The 14,038-nt window shown below is 40.3% G+C and overlaps 1 protein-coding gene across 2 annotated transcripts in view; it reads right to left on the bottom strand.

Moving 5' to 3' along the window:
- Window positions 1-14,038, bottom strand: part of FBN1 (fibrillin 1) — a 156,842-nt gene that overhangs the window by 64,048 nt on the left and 78,756 nt on the right. For both annotated transcript variants that reach the window (XM_068143780.1, XM_068143781.1), the window contains exons 15-19: window positions 11,902-12,024; window positions 7,156-7,278; window positions 5,717-5,869; window positions 3,695-3,748; window positions 2,729-2,854 (exon numbers count right to left, since the gene is read on the bottom strand). In XM_068143780.1, the coding sequence (XP_067999881.1) occupies window positions 2,729-2,854; window positions 3,695-3,748; window positions 5,717-5,869; window positions 7,156-7,278; window positions 11,902-12,024 (579 nt within the window). The remainder of the gene's footprint in view (window positions 1-2,728; window positions 2,855-3,694; window positions 3,749-5,716; window positions 5,870-7,155; window positions 7,279-11,901; window positions 12,025-14,038) is intronic.

Here is a 14,038-nt window from a genome sequence, read left to right as displayed (position 1 = left end):
TTACATGAATTCAAGCCACAAAGATGTCACCAAGAGAAATAGGGAGGGGGAGGAAAGGGCTTTCTCTGTATATTTGTGCTGATTTTTTCCTGAGCTTTGCTCCTCAGAAGGCTGCTTTGCTTTTACAAGAATTTGTACTTTCTTTCTACACATATTTGTATGTTACAGCCACACCATGAGTGAAAATAAAGCTTAAAATCACACTTTCATCTTGCCTATATTGTGGAATAGGTCTATGTAGTCTCTGATTTCCTGCACAGCAGCCCCCACAGCCATGAAAGAAATGAGAGGATTGGTTTGGAAGGGTTTGCTAGTCATCCTGGTCTTCAAACCACCACCTCTTTCAAGCTGGTTCTGAACTGTCTTAGATATTATGGTTAACAAAGTTGATGCAAGTGGGGCAAAAATTTAGATAGAAATGCTAACGATACATTTCAAGGAAATTTATTTCTTAGGAAATCTTTGGAAGATCTGTGGTCATTAGAGAGAAGTTGCAAGATGGACATGGGGCACGAATGGCAGGTGAAGACCAGGGAGAGACACCAAGAGCAGGCAGACACAACTGGCTAAGTCAGAGAGGCCTCAGAAAGTGTTGAGAGAATTCAAGGAAGCTGGGAAGACTCAGAGGGTCAGTGCAGCAGCTGGGAACAGCACAAGTGCAACTAAAAGCATGGAGATCTGCAGAATAAAGCAGACCATGTGGGAAGCTTCACAGAAGTTCAGAGAAGTTGAGAGAGGGCCAGGTGGAACATTATGGAAGAATGGGAAACAGCTGTGATGGTGCATGAATGTGGGTTGCAACAGGGTGGCCTGGGGAACAGCTAGAAAACTCACAGATGGATGGGGTGCAAAGAAGGTATGCCATAAGCTATGGGCAGACATTGAAATGGGACATGGATAATTAAAGCCAAAGAAGCAAATGGGAAAATGGGATAATTACAGCATGACTTTTATCAAAGACAGATCAACTCTTGTGTGGTTTTTTTAAATGAGATAGTAGATAGTTTAGACTGAAATAACACAGATGACTTAAGCTGTTTAGGTTTAAGTAGAGAATACAGAACCCAAATAAAATTATTATGTAAGATGGAGATAACAGGAAGGAATTTAAGAACTTTAAGATGGTTCCAGAGCTGGCTGAAGGAGAGATTACAGTAGGGCATACTAAATCATGATTGAAAGAGATATTAGCAATGCATTTCAGGGATCAGCCTTGGGACTGGTCCTATAAAATACCCATTACAGTGCAGAAAAAAAAAATAATGAGATTAAAAACTGTGGACAGCACTAAGATGGAAGTTTAGCAATTCAGAGAATCATGCAAGATTAAATTAATCTTGACAACGTGAATGACAGAAATAACATGAAATATAATCACCAGCATTCAAAACCTTGCAATTAGAGAGCAATAACAATAACATGCTGTAAGCCAAATTTCATCAGTTGAAGGCTATCAAGAAAGCTCTGGATATAACTCTCAATTAGAGATTGACTTTGATCCCAAAATAGAACATGTATTTGAGAAAAGACTAAAGCACTTGACAATCAGTTTAGGCAGGATTTTCCTAGGGACAATGGAGAACTGCTGGCACCACTACACAAAGCACTGGTCAGAACTCATCAGAACACTGCATACTGGTCAGATCAGTTGTTTTCACGAGAAGGCTACAGGCTCTACTTTCATGGAAATACTGAAAGTGTGGATTTAGATAGTTTATCCCACAGAAGGATATAATGATTCTTTATAAATACTTTGGGGATAAGTGCTGACTACAACATCAGTTGGTAATAAAATGGTCACAAATAATAGGGAACCAGAAGAAATTTCTAATCAGTTTTGCAAATCATGTTTGGAACAACGTACCAGCACAGAAGTGGAAGAAAGGAATCTAAAGGGGTTTAAGTTCTGGGCTTTCAATGAGACCATGTAATGGAACAAGAGAGTTGTCAGCATTAATACTTCTAACAGGAGTCTGTAGGCATCTGATACTGGTTTTTTTTACATCCTGGGTATTCTGAGGAGAGACCGGATAGCTACTTATTTGAATTCTTTTTATCCCATGTCACAGTGCTTCCAATGGTCACCTCCAAGGACCAACAAGAAGAAACAATTTGACCTTTTCTGTGATGAAAGTATGGGTTTAGATTTTTTTCTCTTGTCCACAACAGGAAGTCAGCCCTAGCTAGACACACCATGCTGTCAGATTCTACTGGTGGTTACAATGACAACAAATCTTCCTGTGTCTGGCCAGTACAATTAACACAGTTAAACCAATAGCTCTGAGAGTTGAAAGGGAATTTCCCCCAAAGTCTGCACTGGGAGAAACCATGTAAGCTTTCTGTAACACATGGGAGATTCACTTAAATCCTTGACTCTTGGAGGCATCTAAGACACTGGACATCCTAGATCCCCCCTGTGCTGCACTGCAATTGCAGAATCTGGCTTCTCCCGATTTTGAGAAACAATTACTGCAGTGGACTCGATTGAACTGGTGGTTTATTGCCTGGTTGCCAGTTATTTGAGATACTGACTGCAATGATTTCTTACCACTCCACAATGGAAGACTTTATGAGCATTACAAAGCACTGAAATTAAAACAAGAATTCAGGAGAAACATCTGCAAATATCAGAAGAGCAGACAGTGGATCTGATGAAGCATTGAAGATAAGGTGAAAGGGGATAAAAACAAACATCAAACTTCAAAATGAAAAATAGGACACTACATACCAATGCAATTTTTCCCAGTTGAATCCACTTCATATCCAGGGTCACAAAAACATTTGTATGTTCCATGCAGATTCTCACACCTTCCATTTGGACAGAGATCAGTATCCAGTAAGCACTCATTAATATCTAAACAAAGGTAAAAACAAAACAAACAACCAAAGAAAAGGGGCAAAAAAACAGAGTTGAGGGGTTATGAAGGCTAATTCTCAATATAAGAAAAATATTTCACTACAATCACTTTCAATATCACTAATATTGGCTGCTCTGTATTTATAATCATGTAGTTCCAATTAGGGAATTCACACCTAAATATTCACTCAATAGAAGAAAGCATTCCTTTCACACTAATTTAAGATCATCTCCAGCACACAGACATTTAAGAAACTTACAACAGCAGATGTTTAACTGGGATGTTAAACTAGAGCCTTACATTTAGAAAGGCACATGTATTCCTGATACACATGTACAGGTGTATCTCCTGATTCACAGCATTTCCAGATGCTATCTCTCTCCAAAGCATGACCATCCCCCCTTTCTGAATGCTTTTCTCTCTCTACTGCCATCAAATGAGTATTGGCCAGCTTAGAGTTTGCAGTTTCACAGTTCTAAAAGTACAAAGTTTTTACTGTAATAATTTGTTCTTTGTCTGCAGTTAACCAAACTGTCAGTCTGGCCTTTTTGATAGATGAAAGTGTGAGAAAGTTCAATGTTCAATACCTTTATTCCTCAGGATTATTTCAGTTGAAATGTGAAAGTATGACTTACCTATATGACTCCCAAACCATATGTGTTAATAACACACTAATTTCCCCCAAAATTATTCTACTGTGTTGCAAACAACCACTTGAATAAGCCTTCTTCCCATTCTTGCCTGCCGTCATCCCCACCAGCAGGTTTAACAAATCAAGGATATCAAACTAACACTTTTAGAACTGCTACAGTTGGAATTACTTTAGATGATCTTACCATTTCCTCCTGCAGTCATGCCAGTCCCACTGCTGCACAGAGCCTGATACTCAGCTGGAAAAATATTGAAATACTTACTGGAATACTCTTTCTTAGCTCATTGCTTCCAGTATCATCATTTACAATATGCAAATTAACTATATGAATGAAATAACATGCCTTTCAATTACTCTAAAAACATTTAATAGCCTCACAGTTTCTGTACCTGTGAAACATTTTAGTAGATTCACAATCTGCATCTGCTCATGAAGACAGATGAGTAAAAACTTCACATGGTGAACTGAGGCATTTAGAAATAGACATAAACTTCATGCTGGCTCTCCTGCACAAATGAGCTATAACACAATCACAGCAAGATTCTCCAGAACTCATGAGCTCTTGCTCAAGATACACATACAAAGACCCCCTGGAAAGACGAGTTTTTCTATACATTTAGCTCATGTTTAACTCCATTTAGCGGGAGTGTCTTCAGGAGCTCACAGCATAGCAGGGATCTCTTTAACAAAAAAAAAAAGGGACAAATAATTGGCATTTGCTGTTGCTCAAAAAGAATAGTGAAGAGGTGATTGGGAACAGTCAGCATGGCTTTGCCAAGGGCAAATCCTGCCTGACCAACCTGGTGGCCTTCTATGAGCAGGTGACAAAATTAATAGATGAGGGGCGAGCAACTGATGTCGTTTACCTGGACCTGAGCAAAGCCTTCGACACTGTCCCACACCACATCCTGGTCTCCAAACTGGTGACACATGGGTTTGATTGGTGGACCACTAGATGGATAAGGAACTGGCTTGATGGCCGCACCCAAAGAGTGGCTGTCAATGGCTCCATGTCCCAGTGGAGGCCAGTGACAAGTGGAGTCCCTCAGGGATCTGTCCTGGGACCTGTCTTATTCAACATCTTTGTGGGTGACATGGACAGTGGCATTGAGTGCACCCTCAGCAAGTTTGCTGATGACACCAAGCTGTGTGGTGCAGCAGACACGCTGGAGGGAAGGGAGGCCATCCAGAGGGACCTTGACAGGCTGGAGAGGTGGGCACAAGCCAACCTCATGAAGTTCAATAAGAGCAAGTGCAGGGTCCTGCATCTGGGTCGAGGCAATCCCAGGCACAAATACAGGCTGGGCAGTGACTGGCTGGAGGGTAGCCCTGAGGAGAGAGACTTGGGGGTGCTGGTGGACAAAAAGCTCAACATGAGCTCTCAGTGTGCACTTGCAGCCCGCAAAGCCAATCAGATCCTGGGCTGCATCAGGAGAAGTGTGGCTAGCAGGTCGAGGGAGGTGATCCTCCCCCTCTACTCAGCCCTGGTGAGACCCCACCTGGAGTACTGTGTCCAGTTCTGGAGCCCCTATTACAAGAGGGATGTGGAGGTGCTGGAACGTGTCCAGAGAAGGGCCACGAGGATGATCAGAGGGCTGGAGCACCTCTCCTATGAGGACAGACTGAAGGAGTTGGGGCTGTACAGTCTGCAGAAGAGAAGGCTCCGAGGAGACCTAATTGTCGCCTTCCAGTATCTGAAGGGGGCCTACAGGAAGGCTGGGGAAGGACTTCTCAGGATATCAGGTAGTGATAGGACTAGGGGGAATGGAATGAAGCTGGAGGTGGGGAGATTCAGGCTAGATGTGAGGAGGAGGTTCTTCACCATGAGAGTGGTGAAACCCTGGAATGTGTTGTCCAGGGAGGTGGTCGAGGCCCCGTCCCTGGGGGTGTTTAAGAGCAGGCTGGATGAGGCTCTGTGCAGCCTGATCTAGTGTGGGGTGTCCCTGCCCATGGCAGGGGGGTTGGAACTAGATGATCCTTGTGGTCCCTTCCAACCCTGAATGAAACTATGAAACTATGAAACTATGAAAAAATTCTCTTCTGTACTCTTCCAACATGCAAAATAGCAGATTGCTCAAAATATGCATTATACAGCCAATTAGCACTCCTGATTTAAGATGCACTATTAATCCAGAACTGTGTTTTACTTTTCCAAAAATAGTTTAGGAACAGAAAGCTTGGATTAAAAGATGCAAAGATGCCATACCTGAATTTTGCGCTGGGCAGGGCTGGCAAGGCTCCCCAAAGGCATAGTCAGTGCTGGCACAGCAGCACTCCGACTTCGTAACCGCACCAGTTAATGGTCTGACACATTGTCCTCTCTTGTAGCCCCCATAGCAGGTGCTTCGCATGTGTGTATCTGAGGAAAGAAATCGCTCTTAGTCCTGCCACCGCTGCAGCAAATTCAACAAGTATTAAAGGTAGCTCAGGGGTCGTAAACACTGTAAAACAGCTGTCAAAACAAAACATTTTTCACCATTTCCCCATGTTTTTCACCCACTAACATCCTCACTCTGCTTGGGAGAGAAAATTCTTCTTCATACTCCTGATTTGAGACATGCAAACTATTAACTGCATTTAATGACTTAGTATGTATAAGTGAATTACTTGGGGAACCATCTACAGTTAACCCTGCATTAGCATGAAGCCATGGGAAAAAGAGACAAAATCGCTGCCTTTGACAGGGACGTTGCTCTCTTGTCACTTGACAGGCCCAGTGGTAGGACCTCAGAGCTACAACCTAGCATATCTTACATCTCCTGAAAAAATAAATAAATAAAAAATCAGCACTGTTTATCTTCAGAGCTAGAGAACTGAACTGATTTAACAAGAAATACTTTCTCTCCCCGTTTTCCAATCTTGTCAGTTGTCTCTGATTCACCAGGACTAAAACTCTTACTGGTGCAACACCCTTAATTAAGCCCACCAAGTCCACACTGAACCTTTTATTTTCATTTTGCACCTGAAAAAAGCAGAATGAGAGAAGAAGAAAAATTTGCCTAAGGAAAACATAAAAAATCTTCTGTCATTAAAATAATTAATCTTTCTTTGCTTGTAAAAAACAAAGGACAAGTCAGCAATGCTATTCCAGTACATACAATTTTAAATCTTTACATTTCAGGTGCAGGGCTAACATTTCTCATTTTTGAGAAACTGGCCCATAATGGTTGTCAGACACATTAGATTTTTAAAAGCACCTCAAACATCTTTCACTTCCAGAGAAACAGGCAGAAGAGGAAAAACTGCTATGTTCCACTTCAAGAACAGGTGAAAGTGTGATTAAATCTTTAAGCTTAGTGACAAACAAAACCTTTACATTGACAGAAATGGAGTAAATTTTCACCTGTTCAAAACTAATACAGCACTGCTGACCTCCAATAGCACTATGCTGTATAGTCTACCTGACCTTGTGATTTGGCCACACATTTTTCTCCTCTTTAAATGAAACAGGAAAGGAAAAAAAAAAGAGCAAAAGGGGCTATTAAAGTAACTATCCCAGAGCTATTAGTATCCATTATAACTAGCACCCCACCAATCCATGAGAAAATGGCAAATTCTACATTCAAACTTGATTTGTCCATCAGCCCAACATTACTGCCTTAACTTGTGTCACTTGTGACTTGCCACACATTAAACACGTCTTACCCACACACACACGTCCATCCAGCCCGACGGCGAGGCCCGGGAAGCATTCACATCTGAAAGAGCCATCAGTGTTCACACAGCGCCCGTTCATGCATATTCCAGCTGTCTCACACTCATCGATGTCTGTTGGAGAACAGAATGAGCTTTATTAAGAATTACATTGCATACTGCTCAATGCCTGGATGAAACTTGCATTTGTGCAGCTTATTTTCAATGCACCCTATAGAAAAATACCAAGTGTACATGCGCATAGGTTTCATTAGGAATAACGATTAATTAATTCTGTGAAATGGAAGATGAAATAAACAGAACAAAACAATTTGCTCTCCATGGAAAGTGAAAAGAGACTACATTTTCCTAACTTGTTCCCAAGAGGTACATATTCCAGTTTAAGGGTTGTTCAAGCAAAACATAATCAGAGGAAGGAGGAAGCTGTGACTGCGAAGACAAAGGACTTCTGTAGGTCATTCCTTTTCCATGGTAATGATTTGTTCATGCTGTAAAAATCAGTCCTAGGAACTCAGTCCAGATAGCAAACCGAGTCTTTCACCCCCACTATGAGATGCCTTCACAGGGCCACCAAGGAATTTCCCCTCCTCCGTCTGTGGGTTCCTTCAGAAGTATATCTGATGCTCCACAGTCAGACCCTGCCCGCATGCAGTGTCTCTCTTGTGACCTACATGACAATTGAGTTTTCCTGTCAGATGCTCATTACAGCCCCTTTGATGAACTTTTAATGGACAGACAGCACTGAAGTCCTGAAAGGAATTTGCTAATGATTTGAACCCTGAGCAATTGCTGAGCACAAGGTACTATCTTTGCCCAACAATAGTACACTGCACAACAAGGCCCTCAGCAAGGAAATACAAGAATGCAGTCTTATCATATTAGGCTATCACAAAGGGATGTTAAGTTAATTTTAAAAGTATATAGGCTGCATATCCTGTTAACAGTAAAATAATTCTCTCGACACAGAAAGGATGCCATTATTTTATAAGTGATGAAGAAAAGGAGTGTTTAAAATATTGTTTGGAAGTATGCATAACCTTTATAAAATAATCACTTCATAACAACTCTCCATAATGTATACAAGAGACAGTGTGTGTGACAATTTCCTTTTTTCTGACCTTAAAAGGGCAAATTGAGAGTGAAACACCTCTGTGTTTTACTTAGTTTGTGTTGTTTGGCATAAAACACAGCTTGTATGATCCAAGATTCCTTTTTCAAACTGCATTTTAAAATAGAAGTTATATTTAAGTACATGGGCTCAATTAATTTCTATTTCATCCTGCAATCTTTTGTTCTGTTTCAGACAAATCTTAAATGCTTTCCCCACTTTAAATGTACTCCTTACTCAGTGTAAGTAAAACCAGACTCGGGGCTTCAAAATGTGCCCATACTATTTAACAGCGTAGACGGTTATTTTGTTAGACAACACTGAACTCCTTTGACACACACAAGCTCTCCTAAAATCAAAATATTCCATTTTTTAAGGTCACTTACAGAAACAGAAAGGCAAAGTTTTTTGTTTCCTCTTCCTGCAGTTGACTTTTTTAAAGATTTTGTCAGTTAGTGAGAGGTGAAATGTGGAATTAATTTTCTTTTGCACTGATTTACAAACATGCTGAAAATACTGTTAGAGGTGGTTTACATAAAGGTAAAGTGGATCTGTGATTGCACAGATCAGCTGAAAACCTGGCTCCTGGGAAGGTGGGATAAAAAGCCTCTGCTTTTACCAGGGCCTAACCCTGACAAGGCTCTGCTCTCTTCTCTGGTAAAAGTCGCCATTTGGACAACTTCAAAACTACTCGTTTTCCTGACTTTTTGCCAGAACACCTCAACCTGGACTTATTCTCCATGTCCAATGAATTTTTGCCTTTTTTTTTTTAGCTTAGCTTGCTCAGAAGTGCCAGCTGGGTACACTACGTCTTCTAATTTTAACGAGGAAAAATTTACTCAGACTACTAAACTGCTACTTCCAGTTGCCTTGCAATAGTTTTCGATTTGGGGAATTCCTGTTTGGTCTAAGATGAAACAATGTATGGAACAGAAATAATGTTTTAAACCTCTGCCTGTGTGATGTAAGTACTTCAGAAAAATCATCAGTGAGTGAAGTTAATGGTGAATAAGTATGCCTTGTATTGCGGAGAATACACAAGACTATGGTGTAACATTCTTTTTTGGCATGTTATTTCTTAAAGCCTGAGTGGAATTTTTTACCAGACAGCCAAGCATATGCCCTGTACTTATACTTAAATTCCAGTTATATGGAACTAAGTGTGAATTGTAGTATACTGTACATACAACTTTTAGCTAGAAATTCTTTTTAATAGCTCAAAATTCAGCTTAGACTGTATCAAATTAAATGTTTGCAGGAGCAATGTGTTGCACACTGCAATTCTTATCACTGCTTTGCTGATGCTCTGCAGAGTTTGGCAAAAAAAAAATCATCTTCAATTGCCCATCAAAACTGCTCAGGCAGGTAGGCAGTTTGCTGCAGAAATGTCAGGCTGTACATACATGCATTCCCAGTATGCACGAGCGCTGACTGCATGTGCAAGCGTCAGCTCAGAGTTTAAGCCTCTGTAAGATCTTAATGTGTTCACATGACAAACAAATTTGGGATATGCAGTATGAACAAGGAGTGTTTCAAAGGCTAACCCTTCCGTGGTTAGAAGTTATTTATTCTGTACATGTGTTGTGTACAGAAAGAACTCAGTAACAATAAACATTAAAATATACAGAGAAACACTTTATCAAAGATCAGCCTTTTAAACTTTTAGTAACTGGAGACATTTAGCAAAGATTTGTGCTCTCTCTAGCCACTACATTCCTGGAAATTATTTCAGGATACTTTTTGCAAGTGGAAGAAAGGAGACAAATATGAAGATGGGGGAAGGTGCAATTTGGGTGTCAAGGTCTCAAAATCTGGTTTGATTTTGACCTAATAGCAATCTTATCATGTAATGAATGTTTGCATGCACATTCATAGAGAACAAGGCTTGCTGTAAGTGTTGAAAAGCAGTGGGAGAAATCCTTCATTATGCTATAAGATCTGTTCCAACTTCCAGCAGGAATCGTTGAGTTGCCTGCAATTTTGGACAATTTTCACATATTCCTCCTTTGATGCACCAAGGTAACATTCCTGTAGGGCCAGAAACCCCCTTTTTTGCTGTATCCATACCTCTGATTAGCCAGGACACATGTAACAGAGGCCATGAAGTTGAGTATCACTGGGATTTGGGGTTTTAAGTAGTCTGATGCAATTGACACAAACAAAAGATGCTCCAGGCAAAAATTAAGCATTTGGGCTGAGCTTGCACCAGTGAGTCACACCCCTGCTAATGATACACAGAGCAGCCAGTGGTCCTTGGGAACAAGAAAGGCTGGTGTGTCAAGGTCTGATGGGCACTAAGTTCTTCTCTGCCAAGTGTGAGACCAAGTTTTATTCCTGCCTTGCACAGAGACCAGCTGGAAAACCAGTACTGGCAAAGCACAGACATACGCCTACCACTTGGAAAACAGGTAAGAAGGGAAATAAAGCTGAATGCTCTAAATACGTGAAAGCTGCAGCTAACACACCCAGCAGCTCTTCATCTAAGGCGACGCTTGCATGGATCTGCGGTTGTTCATTTGAGAAACTAAACAATAATTCCTTCTCCCAATCCAAACAACTCTATTATAAAGTAAGAATGGGGGTCATCTCTCACAAGAAATACCCAATGCCCCTACCTGCAGGCTGAGTACTGCTGTCCTGCATACCTAGTGCAAAAGTTATCAAATACAAGAGAAGTTTCAGATGTTTCATCGAATGTATTGGCCTGGTTTGGATCTAAAGTCTAAGTCTAGACACCATGCAGTTCAAATCTAAGACTGGTACAGTGTTCAAGAAGCAATAGAATGCAAATTAATTTCTCTTTCATGTCACTAACTCAAAACCAAATTATTTCTTCACACATTTTGGTTTTATCGGTTGACAACAAGATGCTGCTGTGTAAGGCAGCCTGATATTTTCTTATTTGCCAGATGTAAGAATTTTTATGCCTTCATTCCATGAGTTCAAAGACTAATTTTCTCAAAAGAAAAATGGTAAGTAACTTGCCCCAGAACTTGTTTATTCCTTATTTTGACTTCTGCCTTGTGCCTATAAAACCTATTGAAACGAAGATTGATATTCACAGAACTTCCCATTCTTGATGGAACTGAACAACAATTCTGATGACACAACAACCAACTCGAACATTGCAGTGCCTCCCGCAGGAGACTACCGCTGAGCTAGCACAGCAAATGGAAAAGACAATCTTGCAGTGCTGATGTCTGCATCTCAATCATACTGGGTGCTAGGCACACCTCGGAGAAGCTATACTGACTAGGAACATCTAGGCAGGAATGGGAGAAAAATGCAAAGGTGGCAATGAGCTAGGGTGTTTTGGTGGCCAAAGGCAGAAAACTTTAAAAGGCCAAACACAAAAAGCGAGACATGCTGGAGCCAAACTGCAGAACACAAAAAAACCTGGAGTTCAACTAAGTCAGATCACACAGTCCTTGATCAAACAGTATTTCCCACTGGCTGGTTGGGGTGGTTGCTCAATGCTGTGGAGAAGATGGAGTATCATCTTGCACAATGACAAATATTCTAGACGATTAAAAAAGCATATCTGATGAGAACTCTGCCCACTATTTCTTGTCCTCAAGGATTACTGTAAATAAATAAGGCTTTGGGAACTCATCATTTATTGTGCTCACCTGTGCAATAGCGTCCATCAGATGCTAACTGGAACCCTGGTTTACAAATGCATTTAAAACTGCCATCTTCATTGATGCACATCCCATTGAGGCACATGTTCCTTATGCTGCATTCATCCATATCTGAAAATGATCATCACAGACATAGTGCTCATAATGTTTAAGTAAAAGAACTCTTACTACCTATACCCAAGAAGATGAAATGTGATTTCCTTCCTAGTTGTCAGAGGTATATCAAACATACAATGAGACATACTGCACTGTCTTAGATGTGTCCAAGCAATTACTCCATTTTTTTTCATAATGAATCATTAAGATATGAAGGTATGCATCAACAAAGAGCAATGAGAATGAAAAACAGATGAGAAGTGGGACACATTAATAACTGCCAGTTGGCAAAAACTGTAAAAAAGTAAGAGAAAAGTATGCAATTGGAGAGGGCTTGCAATCTTCTTGTAAATAGAAGCTAGGTTAGAAGCAGCCTCCTGTTCAGAACGGTAAAGACAATTTTAGATTGCTAAGAAGACCTTAAGGGGGAGGAGTGGGCATTTGTATTGAGAATGAAAACTCCCAACATCTCCTTTGGATGAGTCTAAGATTTATGACATAGGAGAACTTCCATCAGTGTGCTCAAGCATGCATTCTACAGATACTTTCATCATCAACTTCCATTTAAAATAAATTCTGCCCTTTCCCTGGATTCAGCATGACAGGTCACAGAGGGATGATAACGACTAATCATAGCTTCAGACTAGCATTATTCACCCTCTGAGCTAATGGCATAGCATGAAATTAGTTACTCACATAAAAAAAAAAATATTAAAAAAAAAAAGGCAAGTACTGAGAATTCTGTGCTTGATTTGAGTAAGCTTTTATGTCCTTTTAGTTTTCATTTTGAAATGGCACAACTGAAATCAGTTTTGGGTGCCAGATCAGAACAACTCTGCACTATTTACCAGTTTCATCTAAAGGACTACACACAGTTACATTAAGGTATGGCACAATGCCATGGTCTTTCCTGATTAGTGTGTGTGCACATGTATTCCTAAGAACAGAACTCCATGCACTACACGCCAGAGATGAAACTGTTTCATAAGTGGATGCAACAGACATTCTGGCAACATATGCAATGGAATTAAAAATGTTTTACCAGACTGCTGATGTCCTGGTTCTTATTACTATTAGCACATGGTATTTGGTGGGAAAGGAAGAAATATGAATCAAGTTTTTTTTCCAAAACACATTGATTTCCACATATATTTACTCAATATAGTCTCATAACAAGATATTTTAAAAGCAGCTATAGTGCTGAACTGTATGTGAAAAAGGGTCAGGAAAAATCGAGTCTTAAAATGTCTGTCTCTACCAAGGATTAACAGAATCACTACTAGCACATAAAAATCACTGGATCATAATGACATTACAATATATTCAGAATCGTGCTATTTTCCTTAATATTGCAGCTGTCTTGGACAGAAATTACACTTCTAGACATGGTGTGTTTTCTTTTTACTTACAGGCTAAGTCAGACAAAAATAATTTATGATTAAAAAAAAAAAAATCATGCATCTATCCCAACCAAGAATTTTGGCATTAAGTCTTCGAGCTGAATCACTGAGATAATATTCTGCCAAAAATGTTTCTAAGAACAGTGCTTGAAATTCCTTTAACGTATGAAGAGATCATTGGGAAACCTCCCAAAGACCTTGGGAAGCATGATAAAGAACATTCTTCTTTTTCTCCCCTTTAGTAAAGTCTGGGAGGTAGGAACACATCAATTATGTTTACAAATTTTTCTTAAAACAGTTTTTATGGGTCAGACCAGTCTGAATCTACATAAACCACAATACTAGTCACCCAGTAAGATCCCATAAAGCATGCTGTTAAACACACAGTAAAATCAGGCAGCATGTGACTTGTGCTCCAATTTGAAATGTACCACTCCCAACACAGACACTGCATTTCGCGCTGGTGGTATGTGCTATTTCTCCTGCTGGACAGACATCCCAGGAAAGGTTGCCAAGCCAAGGCTCCAGAACTGGCTGCAAAAGGTAGTTTACTTGCCCTCCCAGATACAGCAAAAGGTATTTAGAAATTTGATTCCTTGTTCCTTCTCCCCCAAACAGAGGTTCTTTTC

The sequence above is a fragment of the Melanerpes formicivorus genome, unplaced genomic scaffold, assembly GCF_026170545.1.
Source record: "Melanerpes formicivorus ecotype bairdi unplaced genomic scaffold, bMelFor1.0.p_v2 SCAF_10, whole genome shotgun sequence".
Lineage (NCBI taxonomy): Eukaryota > Metazoa > Chordata > Aves > Piciformes > Picidae > Melanerpes > Melanerpes formicivorus.
Note: the sequence above shows the minus strand (reverse complement) of the source record. Positions and strands in the feature narration are given on the sequence as shown.